At 39.3% G+C, this 18,763-nt stretch overlaps 2 protein-coding genes across 4 annotated transcripts in view; one reads left to right on the top strand and one right to left on the bottom strand.

Moving 5' to 3' along the window:
- Positions 1-806: 806 nt before the first annotated feature.
- LOC139937766 (uncharacterized) lies at positions 807-15,005 on the top strand. Of its 3 annotated transcripts, none has more exons than XM_071933066.1 (15): positions 807-945; positions 2,495-2,782; positions 3,463-3,879; positions 4,410-4,652; positions 5,718-5,850; positions 6,229-6,574; positions 7,034-7,243; positions 7,793-8,039; positions 9,016-9,212; positions 9,713-9,871; positions 10,575-10,813; positions 11,134-11,309; positions 11,740-11,897; positions 12,179-12,496; positions 13,063-15,005. In XM_071933066.1, the coding sequence occupies exons 2-15, from the start codon at positions 2,524-2,526 to the stop codon at positions 13,321-13,323; spliced, it is 3,363 nt and encodes a 1,120-aa protein (XP_071789167.1). In that variant the 5' UTR covers positions 807-945; positions 2,495-2,523; the 3' UTR covers positions 13,324-15,005. The 3 variants fall into 3 exon arrangements, with proteins under 3 accessions (XP_071789167.1, XP_071789170.1, XP_071789168.1); XM_071933069.1 differs by lacking the exon at positions 807-945 and adding an exon at positions 2,166-2,203; XM_071933067.1 differs by lacking the exon at positions 807-945 and having other exon boundaries at positions 2,253-2,782.
- A 2,565-nt stretch (positions 15,006-17,570) lies between these two features.
- LOC139937392 (atrial natriuretic peptide receptor 1-like) overlaps positions 17,571-18,763 on the bottom strand; it is a 44,559-nt gene continuing 43,366 nt past the window's right edge. The window contains exons 21-23 of the mRNA XM_071932515.1: positions 18,514-18,612; positions 18,191-18,282; positions 17,571-17,646 (exon numbers count right to left, since the gene is read on the bottom strand). Coding sequence (XP_071788616.1) covers positions 17,602-17,646; positions 18,191-18,282; positions 18,514-18,612 — 236 coding nt within the window. The 3' untranslated portion in view covers positions 17,571-17,601. The remainder of the gene's footprint in view (positions 17,647-18,190; positions 18,283-18,513; positions 18,613-18,763) is intronic.

Raw genomic sequence — 18,763 nt, 5'->3', positions numbered from 1 at the left:
GCAGACTTTATAACAGCAACGACCGTGGCTAGTAGTGTCATGTTGTCATCAATGACAACCATTCCTTTGAGGTCAATGAACTCATCTCATACCAGGTTACATCAAAGTTCCATCATTAGACCCTATTGCCCATTAACAATGGGAGACTTTTGGGACGCTTGGTGGCAGCAGACTTACCAGGTAAGTCTGTAATCCACTGTTCTCGGTAATGTGGGCGTGCTCAGAACTACGTAAACAATGGAAATTTACCTGGTATGTCTGCTGCCATCTAGTGTTCAAAAGTCCCCATTTCCACTATGGAGCTTCAAATAATACATAAATTATTTACTAATTATTAATTGGTTTGAAAATTAAATTCGAATAATGTTTGACAAGATGGGTGAAAATGAACACGTTTTTCTTTTGAATTACAAGTGACAATATTTGTCTTTGGACGAAACAAATTTACGGGTATATTCAGTTGAACCACTTGTCATGTTGAACTTTAAGTATATGTACTTTCCATGGAGCCATCGATTGCACTGCATGGAGTCGAGACAACAACTGTAAAAATAAAGCAAAGGATTCTACAGTCTAAAAATAAGTTAGGGAAGGGACGGTTTCCGATGACCCTGCTGAACGACTGTACGAATTAAGGGCCAACAAGACATGGGCTAGTATGTGAAATTTATGCTGCGCTTTGTAAGATCTTCAAGTCGGTTTTACTGTTATTCTAGCAGAATCGGCTTGGAACTACTACAAGAGACCATGACACCACTATTAACAGAGTAAGAACCTGCTATTGACGCAGTGACTGAGACATCTTTCAGTGTACGAGAAAGTCAGGACACTCCACTCCTAGTCGCTTGCGCTGTCTTCAACAGCAATCAGCCTTTACTGAACCCACGGCTATGCATTTTCAGTCTATATATTGGCATTGAAAGAAAATTGCTAAATCAGCATGAGGTGAGTCGTTCTGACTTCTGGTCACATTTTGCCCTCAGCAGGTTGCATTCATACTCTTACTGTATTATGGCCTCGTACGCACACTCACTATCGGTAATAAAGTGATTCAAGCACGTTCGTAGACAATCAAATAAGGAGTTACTTTTTCCACCATCGTTGTGTCAGCGTTTTTTTGCTGTTTATGCGTTCAGTCATCCATGTTTTTTTTCCCTTCTGTTTTACATGTTCAACGTAACACTCTGAATAGTTTTGGATCAATGTGGGTCACTTACATTGAACTCAGATACAGGTCATCTGTCACTGATTCCACACAAGTGCTATTCACACGGCAGCAATTTAACTGGGGTCCCTTGCTTAATTTTAGCATGGTTGTAAAATGTAGCTATGTTTGACAAGGTTTTTTTCAAGCGAACATGGACAGTATACAAAATTGTTTGCCTTTCGCACGTGGTACATTTTGTAAAAATGTTACAACTCTGCTACAATTTAGCAAGGGATCCTTGCTAAATTGCTCTCGTGTGAAAGGTGAAAAGTACCCAAGGAGGAACCAGGGGTCACACACAACAGCCAACAAAGTGTACTTTCAGATAAAATTATGTCAAATGTTGCGACCTCTTGGTAGGGAGACAACTGTCAACCCATGTTTACCTTTTGTTTTCTAAAAACAAAGCGATTAAGTTCATTATGAGCAGTTGTCAACAAAGGGGCATTGTGCTTGTTACTACAGTTAAGCACCGGTAGAGCTGCTTTAGCAAAAAATTCTGCTAAGCAAGGAATGAGCAGGATACTAGTCACACGTGACATGGTATATGGCCGGTTACCTTATTCTTGTAAGCACAATTTTGTTGCGCTTAGCTATATTTTGTGTTTAAGCAGTTTTATGAAATTGGGCCCTGTATGTAACAGACGATGCATCCATCGCGATGGTTCGTCCACGAAACGATTATAGACTTTACATCAGGACAAGATCTAAAAATGGGGGGGGGGGGGGGGGGTTACGGTGTAGATTAGAGATGGCTTGTCCTCGTTATCAATATCATATAAAGTGTTATCTGTTAAGTTTGCCTCATTTAAACACAACGTTTTATGACACAGACATCCATTGCTATTGGATAATGGACTTAATGGCCACATTTGTGTTTACATTGGATTATAAACTTGTTCATGAAACGTTATCCTGACATAAGGACTCCAGTTTGCATTCTGTCATGTCACTATGACCACGATGCAAACATAACGCTGGCTCTCTCTGACTAAAGTACAACTCGATATAAAAACATTGTCTGTTTACAAATATTCCATCTAATGTTGAACATAATTGAAATTTGTTGAAAAACAAATGAATGGAAAATACATTGACTCAGTGCCAGAGCCTGTTTCACTTGGCTCAGTTCAAGACGTCTGAACGGAAAAAAATGTTTTCTTTTAATCACTAATTTTGTTCAACAACAAGTATTTGACTATTAGGCAACTCGACTTCAACAAAGCCACAACTAAAAGGCGGGTATCACTTCAAAACAATTTGCCATGTTTTGTGTTTTGGTTTCAGGGTGACTTGAGAATACCAAATCCCACACCATGACTACTTCTAAAGAGGTGGAGATGGGATGCGATCATCAACCAACTACGGAAGCTCCAAGACAGGAAGATGGAGATGGCGTGGTGGTGAGAGGTAAAGCCGAGCCACATCAGGCATCGAAGCGAGAGATACGTTGCAAGTGGATTTTATGCGCGGGGGCTACGGCACTCGTTCTAGCGACAGTCTCGGTTATTATGTATTTAGGAATCACCAATGATGGTCCACAGACCGAGGTCACGACCAAACCACCAAATGCAGGTAAGTAATCTGTTGTCTTTAGTTTAAAAAAAAAGGGGGGGGGGCAACAGAAGGAGTATATTTATTTCGCCAATCTGACAACAACAATTTACGCAGGGTGTAAATATTCTCCAGCCCGGTCCACTTAAAAAAAATCTTTCTATGAAATGATGTTTTAAAACACACACTGTCCGCATTTAAAATTAACACAGTATTTTCACATTTTTTCATCAATTGCAGACACGGGACACATTGTCAAAGACAAGTCTTCTCACTTGGTGTATCTCAACATATGCATAGAATAACAAACCTGTGAAAATTTGAGCTCAATTGGTCATCAAAGTTGCGAGATATTAATGAAAGAAAAAACACCCTTGTCACACGAAGTTGTGTGCGTTTAGATGGTTGATTTCGAGACCTCCAATTCTAAACTTGAGGTCTCGAAATCAAATTCGTGGAAAATTACTTCGTTCTCGAAAACTATGTCACATTTGGAGCATTTACTTCTAGGCGTTTCATGCGTACTCCTTCGGTGTGCAATGCCTAAACGTCTTCATTTGGAGCATTTGCTTATAGGCGTTTCCAGGCAAATTTCACTGACTTGCGGCTTGACCTGACTTGGTTACAACACTGCCATAATCCATTCGAGATAGATACGAATGAAAGAAACATTGTAATAATTTTGTTTGGTTTACCCTAAGAGAGAGGAGGACTTTCAGCAACCTGCCTGCAACTTCAAGACACCCCACTAGATACAGTGGACCCTAGACTTTACTTCAACGAGTCCACCTTACTGAATCAAGTCGCACCACCACAGCGCACCGGGACCTTACGGGACGCTGGTGCGTTACCCACCGGTCACTTTGCCTGTAACCAGATCAACCACGGACCCCTCACACCAATCAGGCAGTTCCCTCACTCAGCAATAATGTCCGATAAGGGAATCACGTATGATGCGTACACTCTGCATGGATGGAACCAGACTAGTAGACAAGACCCATTTTATCAGCTGACACCGGGGATGACCGATGCACCTTGGGAGAAAATGGAGTCCGTTGGTGTAGGGATGAAGCAGATGGTCTCTGGACCAGATGGAGCACCCTTTGCCGAATTTACCGGTAAGATAAGATTCTGGATTTCAGTACATGTGTTGTTAATGCTACTCTCACAGTTTTCTCACTTGGTAAACCTGGTAAACCTGTGCAAAATTTGGGCTCAATTGAATTTTGAAGTTGGAAGAAAATCATGAACGAAAAACCACCCTAGTTGCATTACTTTGTGTGCTTCCGGATGCAAATCAAAAGGCGTCTTCTATTATTTGAGTGAGAAAGAAACTCTTTCTCAAAAAATACGTTACTTCAGAGGAAATCGTTTCTCATACTTTTGTTGTAATATGTACAGCTCTCCATTGCTCGTTACCAAGTAAGTTTTCATGCTTACAGTTACTTTCACTAATGACCAGGGGTGGATTTCACAAAGAGTTAGGAGTAGTCTTATCTCGAGTTAGGACCAGTTACTCGTCCTAACTTAGGACTATCCATGCAATTTGTATATCTCTCAGGACTAGTCCTAAGTTAGGACTAGTCCTAACACTTTGTGAAATCGACCCACACAGTTCCTTTAACAAACTATTCAAATGATTTCACAGGTTTGTCTGGTATACGTGTCGGGATAGCCGACTCTGGAGAACCGACCCTTACAGACTTTGGTGAGATGTATGCAGACTTCATGTACACGGACCCCAGTGGTGGTACTATGGAGTTACCCATAGTCAGAGGTGCTGCAATGTTGACTCATATCTTCACTGGTGCTAACCCGGTGGTGTACCCGTACTGTCTGGTAGCTGTCAATGGAGAAGATGCTGATTATGAATGCCCAGAAGAGCGATCAAGTATGAAAATATTCAAATCGATGTTGTTGTTTTTTCTTACCTATATTGGAACCAAACCAAGGCTAGAAGGGAAACTAGACTGGTACCCATTTGTAAATCACGCTTATTACATGTGAAAATATCACATACGTCTGTGCGGCACCTAAATGTAGCCAAGCCCTAACATTTAGGTACATGTTTGGGGCTACATTTAGGTCAGGCTACATTTAGGGCTCGGACTACATTGAGGTCCGGGCTACATTTAGGTACATGTTTGGGGCTACATTTAGGTCAGGCTACATTTAGGGCTCGGACTACATTGAGGTCCGGGCTATATTTAGGTACAGGTTTGGGCTACATTTGGGTCCGGGCAACATTTAGGGCATGTTTGGGGCTACATTGAGGTCCGGGCTACATTTAGGGCTCGGGTTACATTTAGGTGCCGCACATACGTCAAGTCCATCCCCAACCTACACTTAACTCTAAATATGCTTTAAATTGGACCAGGCATACTAATTAATACCACTGTAATCTCAGTCCTATTTGGGTGTTGTGTTTTGGGGTTGGACCATGACTGGACTGAGAAATATACTAAGAACTAGGTGTGCTTTACATGGGATCAGGTATATCACCTTAGTCAGAGTCCAACAGTTTGGGTGTCGAGTTTAACACTGTACGGTGTTGGACCGAGGACTATATGCTTATTTTGTTGTACAAGGGATCTGGCATACCATAAAAAATGGTCAAACTGTTTAGGTGTTGAGTTACCATAGATGGTATTGGTTGTATGACATCAGGTATACCACCATTATCAGACGCCAACAGTTATAAAGGCACGGTCACACAGGCCCCGATAACGAGAACGAAAACGATAACGATACAAATGCACGCCCTCGATTGGTTGAATGAGCGTGGGCGTATTCTGCGTGGAGCATTTCAACCAATCGAGGGCGTGCATTTGTATCGTTCTCGTTTTCGTTCTCGTTATCGGGGCCTGTGTGACCGGGCCTTTAAGGTGGTTAGTTAACGTTAGAGGAAGGATCCTATATTATAATCACTCAATTATTGTTCTATTTTCCCTGTAAGCTGCTGATAGGGGATCTGCTTACATCCATGCCTCGTGTAACAACATCACTGAGGAGTTAAACCTTATCATTCATCTAACAAAACCTATCTCTCATGTCACTGATGTACAATGGGCAGCTACTGAGGAACACAGGTAATACTCTACATATTTTAGCACGAAATTCCCTTTCAATAACTCACAATTAAAACAAGAAATTCCCTCTAATCTTTTGAAACTAGGGACAAAATCATATGCACATGTCACTAGTTGCAATCAATAAGACGAACTGTAGTCTAAAACTTTCAGAGAGTAGGCTAACGAATAACAAACGCAAAAATTCAAACTTGTCAAAATCAGATTTAGAAAACGAAAGTCCTTTTTTAAATTTCACCATTTTATAAATTCATCTTACTGTATTCATTACCTTCTCTTTCTAGGAAACACTGTCTAACTACTTAGTATTCCGAAGATCTTCCTGAGACCAAACACTTCATACAATTTCTACAATTCTCTTTTTTTTGGGGTGTTTAGTTGGCAAACAGATCGTGAAATGAAAACATGCACCAGTACAACGTGCAATCTCTCTCATGATGGCTACACCGTCAACATAACGTCACAGAAGGCTCGTGGAATGATGCTTTATGCTGTTAATATAATCGGCTTATTCCCGCTTCCGCAACACGACTACGTAAAGTACTGGGTCACCGCGCCAGGACGGGTTCAGTGTGCCGTTAATTCGACGGAAATGACGGAGGAGTATGGCACTCGTCAGCCGCCATGGTTTTACGGCAGTGCCGATGTCAACGCAGTGTGCAACGAGTCCAGATGGGTGGAAATCACTGCTGAGGTCAGCCAATCTATACGAGGACTGGAAGAGGTAGGAATTCTCAAGAATAGGGAACAAAATAGTCATGAATAACAATCAGATTTGTTTTTAGCTAATACATTGAAGACAAGCTTCCTGAACAGTGGAAATAATTAACACAAATCCAAAATTTGAGTTGATCGATAAAACAAGTGTTGTTCAATCACCAAACAAACAATTAAACACCCTGGATCCTGGATATATATTCTCAACGCCCCTATTAGAGCCAAACGAGAAGAGAGAAGACAATGAACAAATTCAGTTTCAGATGTGGGAGGTAATTCCCGTGTGTATTATTTCAGTCAAGTAGGTACTGGAAACCTAAACCACATAGATCCCCGGTAGGATTCGAACTGGGGTCCCAGAGATGGAAGCTGAGGCAAGACACCACTACAGCAACCTGGTCACCCGTCACAAAAGAGTTGATTGTTGACAACAGCTAAGATCCTCCATGTTTTCTTGTCTTTCCAGATCCAGTACATCGTTGGTCAATCGAGTCAATGGCATAGCAAACTACCCTGGACGTCATGTACACCACATACATGCTCATTGTCAACAGACGGACTATCAGTAAAAATATCAACTGAGGTGACGTATGATGACGTCAGCTATTCTGTCAACGTGATTGGACAATACGTCACAGAGGCGGTGCCATTTAATTGGAGGAGACAACCTAAAAAGGTGGGGATTGATGCGGTTGGAGCACCGTAAAAAAAACAATTACAAATGTTCTCTGCTTTTTTTAATTAAAAACTTTGATGTAATCCCTGGCTACACGGCAGTTGACGGTTGCATGGCTTCTGACTGGCACCCAGAATAAAGATATTGACAAAATAGGGAAACCAACATAGGGCTAGATAGCTCAGTTGGTAGGGCGCCGGCACGTTTCTTGAAGTCGTTGGCTCGAGTCCCACTCTAGTAATTTTGTTCTTTGTTCAATCCCAAATTATTAAAATTTACTCAGTCAGTTTTCATTGTGCTTAATTATATTTTTTTGACAATGGGAGACTTTGGAATGCTAGGTGGCAGCAAACTTACCAGGTAAATTTCCATTGTTTACGTAGTTCTGAGCATGCGCACATTATTAACCAGAACAATGGATTTTACCTGGTAAGTCTGCTGCCACCAAGCGCCCCAGAAGTCTCCCATTAAAGGTTACAACTATCAATAAGACACATACCCACCACTGAGTACGTTTTGTGTGTATTTTTCTCTGTTTTTTTATGTCAGGTTCGATGTGATGGTCAACCTGTGCAAATGATTGGGTCAAAGGTTGAAATCAAGTCCAAACATTTCGTCTTTGAACTTTCCGAGCCGCTCGATACCAATCCTAACCCAAGTTCTACGAGGAAATTTGCCGCCTTCTTTTCCGAGGAAATGAACTTAGTGATTCCCGAGGACCGTTCTCAAGGAATGTTTTCTCCAGTTGATGAAGGGAAAGACAAATTTACAGGCGTGATGCAACTCGTTTATGCAGGTAAAACTAATTGGTTCTGAAATTTAAAATTGATCTTGAAACTAAACTTGTTACTGTTGTTGTTAGTTGAAACTAACTGTTTTTTCCCCGAAGACGAGCTGAGTACACTGTTCGAAACGCCGAGACCAAATCGGCTTTTTGCAGAGCTAAAACTCACACAAAAGAGATTTGCACCAGCAGCAAGTTTACTATAGTTATTTATAGTTAATTCTTATAATGTACACCATGCACAATTCAAATATCACACATATCAGCATTTATATCAGGCATCTTTTCCCAAAGTTAACAAAGCGCCTAGAGAAGATGCAACAACCAAAAAGTCCAAACTCAAGATGTTCCAATGGGTAGTCAGATAAAACAGTCACGTATATATAAATGAGTCTGAAGTAGTTTTGTTGACAGTAGTTTCAAGTGCAGTTGCATGGCGAAGATGTGATGGTAAATAGTTCTATATACATTTGGAGCAGCAGCAGAAAAATGCATGAGAATCATGCTCTATGGAAGTGTCGTGGCAGAGCGGTTTAGAGCACCGAATTCAAACTCTGGTGTTTCTGATCAGCAGAGTGTGGGTTCGAATCCCCAGCCGTGCCACTTGTGTCCTTAAGCAAGACACTTAACCATTGCTTCGTCCTTCGGATGGGACGTAAAGCAGTTGGTCCCATGTGTTGTGTAACGCATGTAAAAGAACCCAGTGCACTTTTCGAAAAGAGAAGGGGTTCGCCCCGGTGTTCCTGGCTGTGGCTGCTGTATGCGCCGTAGCACCTTGTAAACCCTTAAAATTAAGGTGCTAAATAATTGGGTCTCAAAACTCATCACTGCAATAACCTATCTTTCTGAAAGTTTGTATATATTTAGCGCCTTGAGTACCTTGTTTGGTAGATACGTGCGCTATATAAGACTTCGATATTATTATATTATATTAGAGATGGTGCGAAACTGTTACTGAAACTGACAATAATTTCAAATTGTTTCACAGGCTCTGGTTCAAGGGGAGATTTCAGCCAAGTCAATAACCTAAAGAGGTATGCAGGGGTGTACTCCTCGAAGCCAAAGACTAGATTCTGTGTAGAGGAGGACAAGGGATACATCAGCTTCGACTGGAACAAACAAGGCAAAGACTTTTACGGTAACAATCCAGACGAGACCATTCTGACTGTTGTACTGCCACATCAGGTAACGTTCAATACAGTAGAATAATGTCACTATACGTCAAACACGCAAAAACGCTGTAGCTGAATTTGATAATTATAATAACTAATTCTAAAAGCGCATTTTATCATAACCGTAATGCGCTTTCATTAGTGCCCTGGGGTGGATTTCACAAAGAGTTAGGACTAGTCTTATCTCGAGTTAGGACCATTACTCGTCCTAACTTCGGACTATCAATGCAATTTGTATATCTCCTAGGACTAGTCCTAAGTTAGGACTAGACCTAACTCCTTGTGAGATCGACCCCTGGTCAGTGGGCCTGCCCAACCAAAAGAACAATCCCTTCTCAGTTTCCCTAATAGCTGCCGTGCGCCTAGAAGGCATTTTGATACACAATATTAACCTCTATCCTCACTAGTACCCATTTATATCCCTGGGTGGAGAGAAGCAATTAAAGTAAAGCTCACACGTGTCCGGGACTCGATTTGATAGATTTGGTGCCTTTATGTTTCTCGACTGTACAGGAGCCACTCTTGCCGCAAGAGGGCCTCGTGGATACACCGTTTGGGTTCAAAGGTTATACAGGAGACTATACAGTGATGGAGGAAGACCTTCCAAGAGCTTCCATGGAACCAGATCCGAAGGCAATCGAGAGGATCAAACAAGACCCAGATAAACTACAGGTTATATAAATATTAATGTAGCATCTGTAAGATTGTATATAGCATCAATACCATCCTTGCAAGAACTCACAATCTGTTATGAAACATAATACATTTGTCATTATCGTAAATTGACAAAAACCGTACTTTTACACAATCCATAACAGATGAGTTATTAATACAGAGTCTGATAAAACGGGGATTGAAACAAAACAAGCAAGAGAGATTAAAACAAGGCCCATTGAGCTCTTCAAGGCATGGACACCATTTGTAATATAACTCAAAAATAATTGAGAACATAGAAACCTACTTGGAGCAGGGGAGAGCTGTTAATATTATAAAACATTGTGAGAAACGGCTCCCTCTGGAGTAATTTATATTTTTGCGAAAGAGATAATTTCTCACATAAACAATAACATACTTCTTCAGCTGAAGCCTTTTATTTTCGACTGAAATCACACAAAGTAATGCAACAAGGGTGTTTTTTTTCTTTCATTATTCTCTTGCAACTTCGATGACCAGTTTAGCCCAAATTTTCACAGATTTGATATTTTATGCATGTTTGGATACACCATGTGAGAAAACTGGTCTAAGACAATTTACCAAATGTGTCTTGTGCCAACAGCCGACGACGACGACGAAAACAACATCAACAAACAATGCAGGTCGTCATTTAGACGGTGTTAGATGTAAAACATTATTTTATTGAAACCATTGAATACAGGAAATAGGAGATGCCATGGACAAAGACTCCGCCTTCCAAACATTGGTGAAAGACTGTAGCGACAACAGCCAACCTCAGAGTTACTGGGCGGGTAAATCCATCGGTATGGTGACCAGGCTAGCAAGCATCTCAAGAGCATTGGGTACTGATCATTACATCAAACTGGACGAGGATATTAAGACATGCTTGGACTTGTGGCTAGGTGTGGTCGAAGGACTGACAGAGACAAACTCTTTTAGGTAAAAAACAACAGCAAATGCCGGTATTTTCTCCCTTTCGAAGTCGACAAGCTCGGCCCTTAACGGTGTAGTCCCCTAGCAAAGTTGTCCCATATACAGAGTCCAACCGACAAGGCCCCCCTGACATACTTCTGGAGATACAAGCTCGACCAATGAATCAGCTATCCTTACAAACTCGCCCCTTGGCAGATCAATCTTCTGTCAAGGTCGTCCCTTCAAAGGTCGACCTGACCAGTTTGAGCAAACATATTTCACTTAACAGACACTCAGTGAAATTTTCCAAGTAACCCTCTAAAAAGTTAGAGTATTTTTACCCATAGGTATGACACAGTTTGGGGAGGAATGTTCATCCGAAGTGCAGAGCCAAATCAAGAGGTGTTTCCGTGGACAAACTTTGGATTCGTGTCTTACGCTGACCACCACTTCCATCTTGGCTACTGGCTCTATGCTATTGCATACTATGCCACTTATCATCAAGAATGGGCAAAACAGACAGGTAAGTTCATACTCTGCCAAACGACTATGACGTTATAAAATATGGCGTTTCACAAGTAATCAATGCCCCAAGAAAATTTGTTTTTGTCTCATTGAGATACAAGCTCGATCCTTCACCTCAAATCGATGAAACTTTCCGTTGCGTCTAAAACTGATAAACCTTAAGTCATGTAGAAAGGCTCGCTCTGAGATTATTCGATAGGACACTTTTGGGACGCTTGGTGGCAGCAGACTTACCTGGTAGGTCTGCTGCCACATAAATAGCGTTCCAAAGTCTCCCATTCATTAAAGGTTTATAGAAAGTCACATTGCAAACGGAGGCTAAATTGAGTGATTTCAGGGAAACAAGCCAAATACAATGTAAAACCTTCAAACCCCAAAATTGTTAAAAAGATACATTCAATAAATTATTAAGAATTTTCGCCCCATAGACAACTACGATCGTATTATGGCTCTTGCCAGGGACGTCGGCAACCCGAGTAAAGCTGACAAGTTCTTCCCAACTGTAAGACAGAAGGACTGGTACCTAGGCTCCTCGTGGGCAACTGGAATTGGAGGTGGTTCCAGACAAGAAGAGTCATCCAGTGAGGTGGGTATCTGACGGTTTATCACTAAGCAGGCATGATTTAGTCCTTGAAAAAAAGTAGGAACGTTTTATCGAGTACAAGAATCGACCTACATGGGTACATGACTTTCGTTCCGGCTATCTGATTACCAATTCTCATGACTTTTCTCGAGGTCAAAATAATTGGAAATCAGACAAAAGTGGGGAAAATATCATGTATACTAACAAAAAAACGCTATTACCGATTTTGTGTCGTCGATTTACAGTTTTCATGATTTACTTTCTTTCGTTTGAATGTACAACAGGCAATCAATTGCTACCACGCCCTGGCTGCATTGGGCGAGGCTCTCAACCACCCAACACTACGCGCAATCGGACAACTTACATTAGCAACCGAGATTCGTGCGACAAGGACTTACTTTCATGTCCGCAACGACAACCAACATCTCTTCCCGCCACTAATCAGGAAGTACGGGGTCATAGGTCAGCTGCAAGAGGATGGGATATTCTATTACACGTTGAATTGGGATTGCTCACCGAATCAGTTTCCTCAGCGTCATGGATGTATTGTTGGGATTCAAATCTTGCCAGTCATTTCGGTGTCACATCTGTATATGGACCAGGTAAATGAGTAATTCCAATAAATTTATCTGAAAATAATGATAATATTTCAATGGTTTTGTGCTTAAAATTCCAAAAGATAACTGGATATTTTGTAGAATATAGTACGGAGCTCTGGAAGTGCCATCTGCAGATTGTTACATCATAAGATGAGAGCAATCTTAAGGTAATTTCTCTCGGGATGACGACATGCTGAAGTAAGATGATGTTTTCTTGATTAATTTTTTATTAGGATGTCTACATCATAAAAGGAAAGAATCGACATCCCAGAAAAAAAAAATCTATTTAGGATTTTCGACATCCTGTACGAACAATGTCGACTTCAACAGATGATCCATCTTTGGATGATAACATCTTGAAGGTATCGAGAACCTAAGATACATCTTCTTCGAAAGTAACGCGTGATGTTATAAGCCGTTGGCTGAGGATTTGTCGATGTCCTGTTTTTTATGAAAAGTACAACTAAACCAGCTTTACGACGGTGAAAATAACGATTTATTTGTGATCAGAGGTGAACTATTCTGTCTTCACTACGCAATCTTAATCTTAATTTCTTTCTATGTATTAGGAATGGGCACTGAACATTCGAGACGTATGTACCTGGGCGATCAACCCATCTTCGGCTCCTGGTGCCTCATCTATTGATGCCAGGTATACATTGGACCCAGTCATTACCAATTGGTCGTCGTTTTGCCACGCCATAATGTCCAAGTGTGACGACCAAGCACAGATTGAGGCAGCCAGTTTCATTAAAGGACTTGAAACCGCGGACCTGGAGCCTGGTTCGGGACTAGCGAGCATGTTATTGTTTATCTACGAATCCACGTAGGGATTAAATGAGCTAGACATGATTTTAATCTTGACAGGGATTAACGAGCTAGAGATGATTCCAATCGCCTAAGGGATTATCAAGCTAGAAATGATTTGAATCTTGATAGGGATTAATCAACTAGAGATGATTCCAATATTCTTCGGGGATTAACAAACTATAGATGATTTCAACTCTCTTAGGAATTAGTAAGCTAGAGATGATTTAAATCTGCTTATGGGTTAGCAAGCTAGTGATGATTTTAATCCGCTTATGGATAAGCAAGCAAGTGATGATTTTAAGCTTATTCGGGATTACAAACAAACTAGAGATGATTTCAATCTGATTAGGGGTTAACAAACTACACATGATTTCAATATCTGTAGGGATTAATAAGCAGGAGATGATTAAATCGTCGTATGGATTAGAAAATTAGTGATGATTTTATTGTCCGTAGGGATTAACGCACCACTCTATCTCTTTTAGAGATAATTTTCAATTTTCTTGAAGGATTAGTAAGCTAGAGTTGATTGAATCTTCTTACGGACTAGCAGCTAGTGAAGATTTCAATCTGATTGTGGATTAACCGACATATGATTTCGTTATCAGTACGGAGTATTGTGCCAGAGATGGTTTCAATCTTTATACGGATAAGCAAGCTAGAGATGATTTCAATCTTCCAAAAACCTAGTTGCAGGGTATCCGGTTTACAAACTGCGCGAACTTTCTCACCTAGTGCCCACTGTTTTGATTTACTCTCTTAAATATACATCTCACTGCGTCATAATGACGTCATATTTTATTTTGTTGAATGACCAGTCAAACTAATTTATAAGTGACAGGAGTGGTTTATTTCAATAGGTGTACAATACATAATGGTTGATGCTTTATCATAAGTTAACAAGAGCACAATAGTGCATGAAACAAAAATATTAAGTTAACGTTTTAATGGAAATTGGTATTTTGTATATGAATAAATGAGCAACTTTTCAGCTGTTATGGGTACAATTTGACTCATGTGGTAATTTACGGTACACCACGTAACGTTACTGTTAAGTCTAGTGTAGTATATTGGCTTTCAATAATGCACTGGAATAATCATGGTCACTCTTTTTGTAAAAAAATGTGGTAGTCCTGTTCGATCTTTTTATCTGGCACCACTTTCACTGCAAAGTTTCATTTTGATACCTGCCAATGTGGTGCATCCCTGGCCCCTGTATACATTACACGACAATGCATTTGATAGGTAACACAACCGTCTCCTTGTCAAAAAGGTACAGATAATAATTCAAGTACATATGTGCCGCAAGAAGGTTAGTTTATAATCCAGTATTAAATTATTATGAAACTACTGCATGTTGTGTTGATACTAAGACAAAGACTGAGGACCGAAATGAAGATTAAACAAAGTGTTGAAGAATAAAGACGGGAATAAAGGAACTGAATCGTGAAGATGGGAATGAAGAATGAAGACTGTACTAAAGAAAGAAGAATATAGTTTATGGGAATGGAGAATGAAGATGGGAATGAAGACTCGGCAAAAAAATGCAGAATGAAGATGGCAATGAAGAATAAAGAAAGGAATGAAGAATGAAGATAAGATGGGAATGAATAATGAAGATAAGATGGGAAGGAAGAATGAAGAATGGAACAAAGAATGAAGAATGAAGAATGAAGATGGGAAAGAGGAATGAAGAATGAAGATGTGAATGAAGATGGAAATTAAGAATAAAACAATGGAAAAAAGAATGAAGATGGTAATGAAGAATGAAGGATGGAAAAGGAATGAAGAATGGAGATGGGAATGAGGGATGCAGACTGTGGAATAAGAACTAAGGAGGGAATGAATATGGAGATAGGAATGCAGAGTGAAGACTGGAATAAAGAGTGAAAAATTATGACGGGAGTGAAGACGAATAAAGAAATTAGGCATGGTTGGATTGGATAAAAACGAAGGCTGGAATCAACATTGAAGATTGGAATTATAGGAATGAAGAATAACAATGGGAGTAAAGAATGAAGAATGAAGATTGGAGTGAAGATTGGAGACTTGCAATGAAGTATGAATATGGGAACGCAGAATGAAGTTGGGAATGCAGAACGAGATTCGAAGATGGTGCATAGGGGTGTAGTTAGGATTGGAAAGGGATTATAAGTGAATGATGTGATAAAGATTACAAAGTTGGGGATCATATAAGATAGGGAGTGTGAATTTGACAGCAATGGGAGAACGCGAAGTGACGATAAATATTAACAAGATCAACATAAGTGATAACAATATTATTGACATACTGGTGAGATATATAGATTTATAACATAGAATAGGGGTTTTATATGACACTTTTCTATGACACTTTTTGTGCTATTTTCAAAATACTTTTGTGTGCTCCTTTTTATCTGAGATACTTTCGTATGAAACATTTTTTTGTGATTGTTGTTTTAAGTTTTTTTTTTGTTTTTGTTTTTTTTTTTTTTTTTTTTTTGAGACTTTTCAGAGATATTTGTTGTAATAATTTTCTGAGATACATTTCCGTGATCCTTTTTTGAGAAACTTCACTCAGATATTGTCCTGAGAAAGGTTTTTTGTGATATTGAAACATAACCAAGGAAACCTTTAAGTATATGTAAGTGCTTTGCATAATGCGTTCAACTCAGCTGTCTGATCGTTGACTAGACACAAGTAATCGATCGGACGTAAATGACATTATTCTTGTATGCAAAAATAGATCGTACACTCTTAAAACTAAAGAGTTGAATCCAACACTTAAAATTACTCGGTGAGTGACTACACTTTGATAGTGTTGGATCCAGTGTTACGTTTGTTAAATTAAGCATTTAAAATTTTGATCCAATGCAAAAGGGTAAGATTAAGAATATTAGGGTTAATTCAAAATTTCTCAAAATAATTTTTTTGAACTGTTGGATCCACTTTTTAAACGTTTAACTAACTGGCACTTGAATTGTTGACTGAATTCTTGAAAGTGCTGGATTTTAACATAAACATGGTGGATTCAACAATTTCAAAGTGTTGTCACTCACCGAACTCTTGCAAGTGTTGGATTCAACTAGTTTTTAGAGTTTACTTAAAAATACAGTTTCACTATACCCGAGTAAATACACTCTGTTCTTTGTGCGTAATCTTTCTTTACAAATTGCACTTTTTTACAAGTTATATATTTATTAATTAGTGGCAGTGCTTGACGTTGCTGTGCATAAATACATGACGTACGTAAAACGCTTATAGTGGCGAGTTAATGAGCAATAACTCTTATCACATTATAATCATAACGGCAATAAGGAAAGATCTAAACATCCCGAATAGTTGACCCTGTCATTTCCCTCAAATTCGTTTTTTATCTACGGGTTAACATCTTTCAACATCTTTTTTAACTATTGCCGCATGCTATTAATTATACAGAGTAAAGTGATGAGTTATATATTAGTACATTTTAATTAATACTCGATTAATATTGTTAATAATGTGAGTAATAACGCGAACAATCTCGCCATTCGGCCACCAAAAAATTAGTGTGTTAATACTATAAGGCCTATTAAACGTACTAAAGTGGACACTATTGATAATTACTCAAAATAATGTCTAGCATAAAAACTCACTCGGTAACAAGTATTGGGGAGAGGTTGATAGTATAAAACATTGTATGAAACGGCTCCCTTTGAAGTAATGTAGTTTTCAAGAAAGAAGTTATTTTTCACGAATTTGATTTCAAGACCTCAGATTTAGAACTTGTATTTTTCACGAATTTCATTTCAAGACCTCAGATTTAGAACTTAAGGTCTCGAAATCAAGCATCAGAAAGCACACAACTTTGTGTCACAAGGGTGTTTTTCTTGCATTATTATCTCGCAAATTCGATGACCGATTGAGCTGAAATTTTCACAGGTTTGTTATTTTATGCATATGGTGAGATACAGCAAGTGAGAAGACTGGTCTTTGACAATTGCCAATAGTGTCCACTGTCTTTAAACTTAGTTAACAATTAGTGTTTCAACTTTAGAGTGCCTGTTAGTAGAACTTGAACGAGTGATAATACAAGGCATATTGACTAAAAGGTGTTAGTTGAGTTGTCAATCACTTTTTGGCAAATTGACAAATTTTAAAATATTCCTACCGTGTAATTTTTTACTCCTAATTATCGTTCAGTTTCTCTCGGCGACGAATCTGCAAGGAACTGTCATCAATATTTATAATTAACTTATAATAATTACATTAAGTGCAAAGTCATTAGTAACATGTAGACAACACTTCCTCCACATCGGTCTTTCTGCATCAGACATTTATCACTTCTCCCCTTGCAACCAGTAAGTCGTCTGCTTTCCTTTTCCCTGTAAATGATTGAAGAAGTATGTAATGATAAGATATATCTGAAGCAAAGTTGCTCACTGTAAATCGTGAGCGTTCTTCATTTAAGACACTGGACACTATTGGTAATTGTCAAAGACCAGTTTTCTCACTTGGTGTATCTCAACATATCCATAAAAAAGCAAACCTGTGAAAATGTGAGCTCAATTGGTCGTCGGACATGCGAGATAACTATGAAAGAAAAAACACCCTTTTTACAACACGAAGTTGTGTGCTTTAAGATGCTTGATTTCGAGACCTCAAATTCTAAACTTGAGGTCTCGAAATTAAATTTGTGGAAAATTACTTCTTTCTCGAAAACTACGCCACTTAAGAGGGAGCCGTTTCTCACATGTTTTATACTACCAACCTCTCCCCATTACTCGTTACCAAGTGAGGTTTTATGCTGATAATCTTTTTGAGTAAATATCAATGGTGTCCACTGCCTTTAACAATACAATGTAATAAGTTATTACATTGTAATAACTGTGCTCTTCACGTGAGCTTCAACACAACATCCAAACCTACCTTCATTTCAATTTCTCCTCGACATTGGATTTCAAACTCATTGAATTCCTTCAGAATCTCATCGGTTGAACTGCTGATGTGAATCTTGAGAGCTACACAAACAATTAATAAAAAGGGTGGAAACTGTTAGTTCTTATGAACTCAAAATTTCTCTTATGAACCTCGGTTGGTAGAGCGCCGTTACTTTAAACAAAGTCGTTGGTTCAAGTCCCGCTCCAGTCAATGTCTCTTTTAAACCCAAAACTATTTGTAAAAATCCCTTTGCCGTTTTTGAGGTGATACGGGCCTTTTCCTTAAAACCAACGGACACCTTTAATGCTTACCTTCTCCATTGGATTCCATTCTGGACGCTGTGTTTACGGTATCACCAAACAGACAGTATCGAGGCATCTTCAGACCAACCACTCCAGCCACACAAGGTCCTGAAAATAGTTCACCAACCAGAGAAAACTTAACCCATCACACATTCATTTCATTGTATTGGTTGCGAGTTTAGATACAACGACCATACTCTGCAGTTACCCGTGTAATGGTATCCTACGACTGTTGCATGTAATCTTAGTTCCTCAACCT

This window comes from Asterias amurensis, chromosome 5, assembly GCF_032118995.1.
Source record: "Asterias amurensis chromosome 5, ASM3211899v1".
NCBI lineage: Eukaryota > Metazoa > Echinodermata > Asteroidea > Forcipulatida > Asteriidae > Asterias > Asterias amurensis.
The sequence above is the reverse complement of the archived record's forward strand: the minus strand, read 5'-3'. Positions and strand labels throughout refer to the sequence as shown.